The sequence below is a fragment of the Anguilla rostrata genome, chromosome 17, assembly GCF_018555375.3.
Source record: "Anguilla rostrata isolate EN2019 chromosome 17, ASM1855537v3, whole genome shotgun sequence".
Classification (NCBI taxonomy): Eukaryota; Metazoa; Chordata; class Actinopteri; order Anguilliformes; family Anguillidae; genus Anguilla; species Anguilla rostrata.
In genome coordinates this window covers 22,824,274-22,835,957 of record NC_057949.1, presented here as the reverse complement: position 1 = coordinate 22,835,957, position 11,684 = coordinate 22,824,274, and the positions used below count along the sequence as shown (strand labels likewise).

The window sequence follows — 11,684 nt, the reverse complement described above, 5'->3', positions numbered from 1 at the left end:
TGTGGCTGCCCATGCTTTACTTACTTCCAGTTTTGTGTGCCAGCAGTACATTTCCTTCCTCACTTTTGTGCTGTTGTCGTTTTTCAGCATTTCTGTTTTTGCTTCTGTTCCAGTGTTGCATTGTCTCTGGACCACATTTTCCGTGGATCAGGAAACGGTTTTGCGGTTGCTTATGAGACTATGAAGACTATAAAGATGAGCAGTGTAAATTCATACTGATTTACTGTAAATGAATGCATGCAGATGTGCGCACGTCTGGCACATCGAACCCGATGTGTCCGCTCGTAAAACCTGGGAAGTTACTGTGGCACTGTTGGTGGAGCCACCAGGCTACTTGAAGTGTCTAAGATGATCAGTGGTGTGTTAAATGCGAAGACGCCCATTTCCTGTGAAACACGGTATGTGAAAGATGAGTTTTAAGAGCTATAAATATATTAAATGCAGTTTGCACATTTAAATTTTAGGATGTTAAGGATGCACATTTAATTAAGGTAGGATGCGTGTAATGGCACATCGTGGACAACAAACATTTTTGCATTTGCGCTGCAGAAAATAAATAGCAAATTATAACTTATTTAAGATATGGTGCTGTTAGAAGATTAATGTTAAACTTCACTATATTTTACAGTTCAGTGTCTCACAGGTGGAGAATTTCTTTGTGGCGGTTGACAGCGTGTTTGTTTGAAGGGGGGGAGGGGGGGCTCGAGCTATTGACACTAAAACGAGAAAAGGACAAAGCAACACTCCACTACTTCCCTGTGTTCGGAATGCCATGTCTCTCTTTATTTGGGCGGGCCGCACAAATAAATTCAGCGTATGGGGAAATACTGCAGTTTATTCTTGGACGTCTTGCCGTTAAGTGCCGTGCAGTTAATCTGATGTGGGGCCTTTCAAAGCAGACTACCAAACCAGTCTAGCCAGGAAGCTTTCTGGTATGCTGTATGTTTCCTAGATGAATGAAGCCAATGGCTCATTATGAAAAGCCTGGTAGCACTGCAAGTGTTACGGTTAATTGGCTGTAAGGATTTACAGTGATGCATTCCATACAAGGAACTGCAATGAAAAGCCTCGAACGAAGACCATGTTATCTTCTGCCAGTGAGACAAATTTTTGCTCTCATTTTGTACACTGGGTTTAGAAAAGGCCTTTAATAAAAATAAAAACCTTTGGAGCAAAGAACAAAATGTGCGTATCTTGGAATGGAGTTAAAATCTCCGGCCTTGACCTTGGTTATGGCTGTAAAAATTTGCAAGCCGTCTTGTACTTTCAAAAACTTGTGCACACAATCACGAAAAGGACAACTTTTTTTGCTACTGCTTTTCTTTTTAAATTGCAGAAATGTGAAACTGCTGTTCATGAAGGAACTCAAGCCAGCTATGCGATTGTTGTCCCTAAAAGGAGACGTGTATTGAAGTCATACTGGAACTGATCTCTTACCTGCTTGGCAATGATCAAGAACTCTTGCAAAGTGATACGCCCAGTGTATTTATGAATGAGATGCATCACATTCTTGCACTTGTGAAATATCAACTGTGATTATCCACTATAACATCCCACGATGCAATGCAAAATCGTTTCGAGTAATCCTGAGTGGTGAACTCACGATTACTATGGATTACTTTTATTTGTATAAATAAAAAAATAACAAAGATAAGTATCACCACTGCACAATCAACTCAGTATAAAAGCATCAAGTTGCATGCAACAGATAAATATTGTCCCAAACTTCCAAAAAATGCTCAAATTTCAGATACTACCACTTTAATTATTCAAGTCTCAAAAGACGGGACAGATTTATTTCTTATTACTTGAATTGCTTTTATAAACCGAACTTTCACCAACAACGCCCAACAAAACGACTGTAATTGATTACTTCAACAGTGATTAAACTCCATATCACACAAAATGCATTTCCAGCACATAAAAGAGAAGCATACAGTCAGACAGCGATGGCGATTACCCGCCAGAGTACATGAAGTGAAACAGTTTCATCTGTCTTCAACCTGTCACAAAGACCCCAGTCACAACTCAGGCATAGGGACTTTATTTGGCAGCAGTCCTCTTGCAGGACGTGTACATATGAAAGGCACTTAGTACAGTATATGGCAAGGACCCCCTTCCTTTGCACCTGAGAGCAAAGTGTACAGAGCCCAGTAGGTAAAGACTTAACTTTGGAAGGGGGAGGGGGTCATGGGGCGGCATTGGTCAGAACACCTCCCTTCACTCAGACTGCAAACTGTAGCAGGATGTGATGTCATAGTTATGACAGTGAATCTGGGAAAAGGAGATTTGTACTAGTTGGTGAGTAACGATTTTATCGGCATTTGGGATGCCATGTTGCTGCATTATGAGTGAGTCTGAGCAGAGGCGGGGCCACAGACGGCCAAGCGGCACATTATTCATGGAGCATTAGGACCATCTTAATTTCCCCCTTCACCTTCAACACCTCACTCATCCACCTTACAGGCAGCTACCACTTTTTACAAAGCTCTTAAATGGACCAACCGCAGGATTTACAGTGACACTGCAAATTTTCATAGGTTAAAAAACAAAACAAAAAAAAAGAAACAGAAAAGCATGGGAAAGTCAAGATATTGTTAAGGCTTTGTGAATAGCCCAAGAAGTAAGACTGCGATGCCACTGTGGCAGGCAGAATCCTTCAGAGGGCACTTTGACACTTGAAACTCAGTCTCATACAAGCAGAACAAACCAGCTTACCTGTCCACAACAGGCTCTGAGCGCAGACCCTGGCATTGCATAGATATAAATATACAACCACAACAGCCAAAAACTGCAGAAAGGCTAAGACTGCAGCTGTCATTGCATAAGGAACCACTTGCTAACATGTTTAAAAAATAAGAATACATTTTGTTAATATTAACAAGCGCATATTTAAACAAATAAGAAGAAAGAAAAAAAACGCCAATAAGGCACTTTTTAGTCCAGTGTGCGAAACAGGTCTGGAGACTTCAGTGGCACTGGAAAATGAAAGCGCTGCTTACAGACAGACTGCAAAGGCGAAGGGAATTCTGGGAAATGTGTGCAAGGCTCCAAGGGAATGCTCCCTTTTTTAAAGGGCACTCTGGAGATCCCCCCGCCCCCACTGAAAACAGCAGAATATATATATATTTTTTTTTTTCATTTTGCAATTCAAATCACTCGCCATCTTGTCTGTTTTTGAGAACATAAGCCAAGGTGGCCATCATCTAGGATGGATTGCAGTCCAAATGTATTTTAGTGGTTGTATGTAGTCAAAATCAAAACTGGACTGCGAGAATAGTGGAATTTCATTTGTGCTGAGTGAGCATTGTATTTATTTGGCAAACATCAAGTGTAGATATTTTTTTACTCCACATGGGGGATGTGGGGGATTTCCATGATTTATCTTTAAAACAATATGTGCGTTGAAATATATACATCTTTATCCCTGGATAGGTTTTCTTGCAGTATTGCCTCCTTGCCCAGTATGTCTGTCTGGAGCAGCAAACCCATATCAAACCCCAGCAAACCCCGATCCACTTCCCCCGCAATCTGGGCGGCCCAGTGCATCAACAACAATAGCATTATTACCCCCCCCCCCCACCTCTTTAAAAAAAATAAGCAAATAAAAAATTAGAATTAGCCCCATATTTCCCCTGGGTATTCTGTGTCTTTAGTTACATTTTTGAAATTGGTGGTGATTGTGGGACCACTTCAGGTTTAAATACAGCCCACTAACCCAAAAATTTTCCTCTCACACTGCTACAGCGTGGCACGTGTGAACGTGCCAACCCGACGCACGGTGTCCAACACATTTATGTTGGCACAGGCCGGACACACCCTGCAAGCAAACAAATGTATCGAGAGCGAAGCAAAGCCTAAGTCTGACATTTCTGTACGCTAAGTGCCACAGACTGGCTGTGCTCACCTCGCTCTGCATAGTGAGACAAATATACGTTAACTCATCGCACTTTGGGTGCTGTCGTTTGGCACTGCTGAACACAGCCCATCTGGCGAGAATGTAACCTTGTGCGCAAAGGACGCCATTCACTCTGCTGCCTGGCTACATGCCGTGTGCCTTAAAGAGGACCGACATCGATGGGACAGCGAAAGAGTCACAGCTTTCCCAAAGCAGCGCACAACAATGCAACAGGAAGTGGCTCTGACCGGCTCCGCCCCCACAATGTACAAATTTCACTTATTTGAAGAGACCAACAGGTTTGTAATATAAAAAAAATACGAACCAAATGCAGCCAATGCATCTGTGACACACAAACAGAAAAAATTGCAGAACATGCATTTCGGAGGGGAACGCGTGATGTTTGGCATGACCAACATAACCAGCAGACACAGACTTCTCAATTTGTACGTAAATTAGACACTAGCGTCCTTCTACTTCTTTTGCTAACTGGTGCATCCATTAAGCAACATGCAGCACTTGACATCTTAAGTCTTGTTAGTGGCAAAATCAGAGATACAAATGATTCTGTAAGTATTCATATTCAGCAGTCCCACAATAATCTGTGCTTTAGTAAATAAATGGCATTTTGGATCATATTCCAATTTCTTGTGTGCTCAAATATATCTGCTCAACATTTTGTAAATATAAGGAAAAACAAAACAAAAACAATACTCATTCAAAACCTTTGGATGCAAATATATACTGTGTGTACATGTTACAGGCATAACATTCCATACACAAGCACACACACAACAGGCTATAAATTATACTCTGGATGAAACACATTAACAGTGGAGTGTAAGGACCAGTCCTCACAGGTGAGCTCTCATTGGTTGCTTTCTTTAAACAAAAAAAAATAAAACAATAAAAAAAAACAAAGCCTTCCCATCTATAAGTCACGTGACCAAAACCGTCTTCCCTACCCAGACTTCAGTAGACTGGCGGCTGATACGCCCCATCTCCGAAAGGCTCAGACTGGGGGGTGTAGGGTGACTGCTGGTAGCTCTCTGGGCCGCTGGTGGGGTAAGGGGGGTAGGTTGGGGGGTAGGGGGTGGAATGGTCGTTGGCTGGGTCAGTGTAGCTCTCACCAAATTCAGTCACTCCTTGGCGGTACCTCTTCAGGGCAAACATGGTCAGCAATCCCTGGAGATGGTTAAGGTTACTTATACACCTTCAGTTCTCCTCCCCCTCCCCACACACACACACAACTGATACAGCTAGACATCTACTGAACCAATTAATCTACTGGTACACTGCTTAACCATACAACAGCATTCATCCCACAGGATTTCCACTTGTGACTGTTTGATTTGAACACATAGACAGAGAGAGACAGAAAGAGGGAGGGAGGGAGAGTGAGAGAGACAGAAAGAGGGAGGAAAGAGGGCGAGGGAAAGAGAGAAAGACTCACCCAGCTGCCAGTTGAGAAGAAGGAGAAGGCCACCACGGCTCGAGCGGCATCGGCCGCAGTGGTTTTCGCGTCCGTGTGCGACCACAGATTGGCCAGATGGCAGAAGCACACAAACCACAGGAACGTCCACACACCTGGGAAGAGCAGGAGAGGGACCGAGACACAGAAGTTGACAAAGCCAATAAGACACACACACGGGTCACAGAGCTGCTGGGGGAGGGTAATATTTACACAGTATTCAGGGGAAGGCATATGCTCCTCTGAACTGACAAGACAATGTCACCGTCATGAGAAATTCAAGGGAGGCACCGAAGGGAGAAGTTGAACAGCCTCCAACAAGTACAGTCCTCACTGGCTGAATCATTTCATCACCCCCTCCCCACACACACACACACACAAGCAGACACACGAAGACACAAACACACACACACACACACACAAGGAAAGACAGGTTAACGGGGGGCGAAGAGCCGCTCACCTGAGAACCCCAGGTCGGCGATGACAATGTACTTCCTGTCCTTGGCGTTGCTGATCTGAGGGAAGTAGGCGTCCACGACCAGAAAGGCCACGCAGGCCATGAAGGCCAGGACCCCGACGCTCATGCCGTACTGGCAGGCCGAGTCGGTACCATTGAACATGCACTTCGGCGTCGGGTCCGTGGCGCTGGGGTTGACGTAGCCCTCCGCCGTGATGGTCGCAAACACGACGATGGCGAAGACCTGCGAGGGTGGAGAGGCTGCGGTTTTTACCAGGGATAGCTGGTGACGGCCAGCTTGACTGACAACACTCAAACATCAGATCGCATCTGACATTTCCCATCAACACCAAGAGGAAAGCAGAACTGTGTCAGGGTGAGTGGGGGTGTTGGTTGTTTCATACTCCAAAAACACTGGATGCGCCCCACAGGCTGGTACCCAACCCCAAATGGGGCCTGCACTGGATGTGTCTGGCAGGTCTGCTGCTCAGTTGGTGGGATTATCCACATTCAATATGCACACACACTTTAAAAGAGATAAACCTGAAGTACATATATCTGTCTAATACAAGAACAATCATCATCATCCTCACCATCATCAAAATAATTATGACAACAACAAAAAAATGATAATAATAATATTCTTGTGTGGTGTGTCTGCCTGTGGCAGTTGACAATTTAAATATAAACCATGCCAGTGCAGACGGTGACAGGGAAACAAGGCGACAGATTACTGGCAAGTATAAAGGGAGAATTCCGTCTAGTGGGGGATTTCCAAATTCGCCCGGTCGTTAAACAACGACTCCTCTGGCGATCGGGTGCCAGTAACCCGCCTGGCCTCGCTGCAGAGTGCCAGTGTGAATGCCACACGAATGCCCTGGCTTGGTTTCCTAAAGACCTGTAAACACTGCTGGTGATCTGCTGCATCGGACCACAGCAAAACCTTTTCGCCAAGGAAACGGCACGTGTGCAGTCTTGAGCTACACCTCATGATCAAAGAAAGTCAGAGCAAATACATTTATTGGCCTGATATGATTAAATCCCGAAACTGTCAAGTCCTTGTTGAGCCCCTTGTTGGGTAAACTTCATCTAATTATTCAAATACTCTCATCCTTAATACGACAACCTCCATCTCAGTAAAAACTCTTTTATGTCCATGACTGTAAGCAGGACTGTAAGAGTCTCGTGGAACTGGCCGATGATGCTGGCTTTAATGAGGACAGATGGTGTTGTACTGTAATGCAATACTTGTTGTCTGGTGCAATGACGTGATTTGTGATCCACTTGGAGAAGTGCGGGGAAGATTCCAGGGCACAAACGCTTCTTCAACTAGCTTCAGTTAAAAACACTCGCACAGCTACCAACCTAGTCTAACAGAAGGCACTGTGGAGAAACTATTTTGCGGCCCCCTTTGAGGGTCAGTTAGAAAAAAACAGAGAGCCATAGTCAAGTGTCTGCTGCGTCTGTCTATAACCAGTTCTTTTCCATGGCGCGCAGAGCTGCCTTCATTGGGGTTGTGAAGCCTCCGGCACTCACAATCTAAAGGAAACTTCTTTTTTTTTTTTTGGTGCAGCTGCTGCTAAAAGCACACAAGCCCACATCCCGAGATCCACAAGAATCAATTAGTCAACACATGACCCACGCGTGAGAACCTGCTCCCTCCCCTACTCCCTCTGCTCCCTCCCCCACTCCCTCACCCCCCCTCTCCTGGCACCCTTCCTCCTAGCAGCACAAGCTAAAGACTTAATGTGGTCTCCCTGCCCACATCTCTCTCTCTGTTTAATTCAGTCCTAATCTGTCTTTCTCTCTCTCTCCACCAGCCTGTCTGCTTCTCTGTTATTTTGTGCCCACGTCTGTCTCATGGTTAATCTCTCTCTCTCTCTCCTTATACCTGTCTTTATTTCTCTGCTCTACTGTTTTTGCCTTTCTCTCTGTTGCTTTTTCCTTTCTCTTCTGAAGACACCAGATGAACCATGCGCTGTCTGTAATGTTGCTCTTGAGTGTCTTGTGGGGGGGGGGGGGGTGACCAGGCATGACATGCAGTCTGCTATATCACATACCCGGTCACATGCTTATGTTTACTCTGTCACAGCTTAGACGGGGTGGCCAAGGGGCACATTCTGTACTGTTGGGGTACACCGGTAAACCAGCAACTGAATTTCAGGGGTCCAAATTCTCTAGACCCCTGCCCCTACACATCATAGTAGGTACAAACAATAAAAAGCATCCCCACTTAAAAGAAACGGGAGCACACTGCGCCAAAAACCAATGACAAATCTGTAAATGGTCAATCAAAGGTTTGCGAAGGCAAGCGAATGCTGTTTTGAAAACAACAGGAACACCAGGGGAATTCACAATAAACCCGAACAGATCCTCTTAAATACTTTCGTTTGGCAACCAATGGAGGAAATCGTTAAGGAAACGAAGCCACGAGAAAGTGAGGAAATGCGACACCTGGGGTTCGTGGGGGTTTCCGCGAGATCTAACGATTACTGGGATTTTAATGAATTGAAAACACAATATTTTAACGGCAAATCGTTCAAACAAACGAGGTTATTAAAAGTTATTAAAACTCTTGTGTAACGCTGTGACTGACAGTAAAACTCAGCAGATAAACGCACAATAAAGCTGGCCTTTATCCAGATTGAAATTTGCTAACTTGACGATAACTCCCCCGTACAGCCACGAGTTACGTACGTAGCCAGTGACAATACATAGCAGATGTCAAGCTATTTATACAGAGAAGAAAAGCTTCATACATTTTCATACAGGGGAGACTGATGCAGGTTGAACAAGCAAGCTAAAATTGTAACCATGCACACATCTCTTTATCAAAAGTTACGACAATTTACTTTAAATTAATCTAACGTACCATTACAACTACCGATGCTAACACGTGTACAATAAGAATAAGGAGCTAGACTAAATGCAAATATTTACAATGAGGGCGTGTAGCGTCCACTTTGGCTGAGAAACCTGTAGTTAGCTAGCTTCTGTGTAAATTAAGTACCCTAATTTAGTTAAAATGTTGCACAGTCCACCACAGCTAGCGACAAACATTCTTTAGTCGAACGACTTTCATTTAAACAATCAATATTTTGCTGCTGTACCGTTTTCATGTTGTCATGTGTAATCCGTTCAAAACGTTGAAACTTTTTTGAAAGTTAGTGTTAGCTAGCTGGCTAGGCCCAGTTGATAGTGCACATGACTTCCTTCCATAGCCTAGTTAGCTCAGAAAAAATTCAGTTCAGCATTGGCAAATGTTATTTGTTTGAATTTATTATTTGCAGTATTTGTTTAATGAAAACACTCGAAGAGTAACAGCCACGATCATAGCTGTGCGCTGCTGACAAAACTGAACAAGGCTCTCCAATAAGAGGTAAATGTCAAAGATAGCACGTTAGCTAATATTAGTGGCTAATTTCTGACTCGTTATCTTTACTAGCTAGATAGGCAATTTAGTAAAGTATAGCATACGTGCCACACTAGCTTCATAAATAGCCAAATGGGTAGATTTGTTCTTATGAGATCTGTCACTAGCTATGTAGCTAACTACTTTGCGGCCAGCTGTAAGCTAGCTTGACAAGCTAACGTTAGCTAGCAAGCTAAGTAAACTATGACTCATGAGCTGAACAGGACTTCATAGTCCTCACTGACTTACCCAACTCAAAATGCGTGTTATTGTCTGTGGCTGTTTCAGAAAGCTCATTATGTCAAATGCACCTCCGGCCAGCGAGGCTCCATAAGCGCCGGTCTCCATTTTTTTTTTTTGTTAACCAAACTTCAAAAAAGTCACAGGCCTGGAACTGAGGCAGTGAAGGTCCCTTCTTGTCAGATCGGGCAGCTTGTTTTCACTGCCGACTGTTTTCCGAAAGTGAAAGAACCGCCCATCGCGGAAAGGCGGACGCGCAGAATCCGCGCACGGCTTCCCTCTTCGCTTAACCACACACACGCCCTTCTGATTGGTTCTGTGGGGTCAGCTAAGGAAACGAACCAATCACACGTAAGTGCGTCTGTGCTCGACGAGGAAAAAGCGATGAACTTTTGTGTTACGGGACGGTCCCTCTGAACTGATTGCCACCAGTCTCGTTCTCTTTTGTCCAACAAGCTTCTTAACGTACAGCACTATATTACCCATCAGATGGCTATTTCCCAAATATTCATTTAGTTGCGTCCATGTTAATCAATATATGTTTTCTAAAACCATATATAGGTGTTAGGAGTTGCAGGAAGACCATAAAATTGTATTTATACAAATTGCCTTATGGGTTTATAATAATAAAACTATAAGACTGAATAAGTATAGTGCACTGGGAATGAGAGAAAGAATGTATGTGAACGAACTGCTGCAATTGAAGTATTGTTCTGGAAAGAATGCAATTGAAATGCTTTGCAATGAATAATTAATTACTACTGTGCATTTACAAAACAGAGTAACAGAGTACAGTGCATAATGGAAAATTGAGTTCCTGGTTTTCCAGACTTCAACCATATGTTTTTTATTTCATACAGATCTGATTTTGGTTGTAAGTACAGTGACAGTTGCAGTGTTCTTCATTCTTATTCCTTATCTCTGGGACAAAGTGGAGACTCATCCAGGGATCACTGCATAAAGGGCACGAATATTTTATAAGTTAATGTGTGACCGAGGGTGTACAGGCACCCTCTTTGCATACATGAGCTGACGCATAATGGCGGAACCCCGGCAGCTAGTTAATTATTAACCCTTTCTGTTTGCACAGCCATCGTGTACGCACACATTACCAACGATGAGCTGTATTCCTTGAAATGTAACGCCTAACACAGTGAGTAGTACTTTCCTGTTTGCCCAGCTCTTCATTTTATACTGACCTTCGTTTAAGGTCAAATATTCTCCTCTGATGCAACTATGGTTCAGAGGCTTTACATCCAATGTGTGTGTGTGTGTGTGTGTTTCTTTACACAAAGAACAATATGGTCATATTCTTTGGCGCACGCAGCCACATTGCAGTGTTTATGAATGAGAAGTAAGCACAGTTAAAAACCCCATTTTACTGACAGGAGAGATCATGCAACAACTGAGAGCACATTGTCACATGCTGTACATTGAGAGTAACGAAAAAGGCATGTGTCAATGATCAGACTGATCAGCATGAGTCAATGAAACACACAAGTCTGAAAATGCAAGTAACTAATCAGAGATTATGCAACCACTACAATTTACAATTGGAAGATGCTTTTAGCATTTAACACTGTAAACAAATGCCACTAGGGCTGGAGACAGGAAAATATGCAATCGTGTGAGATCCATGCCTCATAAATAATAATAAAAAAGAAATAAAAAGGAGAAACACAAGCTAATGGCACTGACATATATTATATTTGTTTAGAATTCTGAATAAACACTAAAACAATGATCTGTTCATATGCACAGCCTCAGGAAAAATTAGATCACTGCATCTTGAAGTATATTTTCTGCTTGACCATGCAGCACCGAATGCCCTATATCTGCCATTCTATATACCAAGCCAGCAGGTCATTGGAAACTTTTATAATTATCTCAAATATCCTTTACATACACAAAAACTGAAATAATATCAAAACCCACAAAAAGTGCACTATTGCTTTAGAGGAATTTCAAATTCAAAAAGATCAGCTGTTGAAGTTTATCAGATAATTTCACTGATAATATCATCAGTACACAGCAGTGATAACACTAACATAGAACTGCTGCTTTGTGATTAAAGGACATGGATTAATGAAAAATCAAGCCAGAAAAAAATTATCTTTAACTTGCCAAATTGAGTTTGGGAATAAAATGTGTAGCGCTTGCATTTACTTGTAAATTAAGCATAAATATTGATTGGATCGCAGGCACA

General features: G+C 43.0%; 1 protein-coding gene across 1 annotated transcript; it reads right to left on the bottom strand.

Moving 5' to 3' along the window:
* Positions 1 to 2,028: 2,028 nt before the first annotated feature.
* On the bottom strand, positions 2,029 to 9,718 carry syngr2a (synaptogyrin 2a). The gene is made up of 4 exons (XM_064315154.1): positions 9,488 to 9,718; positions 5,830 to 6,070; positions 5,352 to 5,485; positions 2,029 to 5,083 (listed from the first exon to the last, which is right to left on the bottom strand). The coding sequence occupies exons 1-4, from the start codon at positions 9,584 to 9,586 to the stop codon at positions 4,871 to 4,873; spliced, it is 687 nt and encodes a 228-aa protein (XP_064171224.1). The 5' UTR covers positions 9,587 to 9,718; the 3' UTR covers positions 2,029 to 4,870.
* Between the last annotated feature and the right edge of the window lie 1,966 nt (positions 9,719 to 11,684).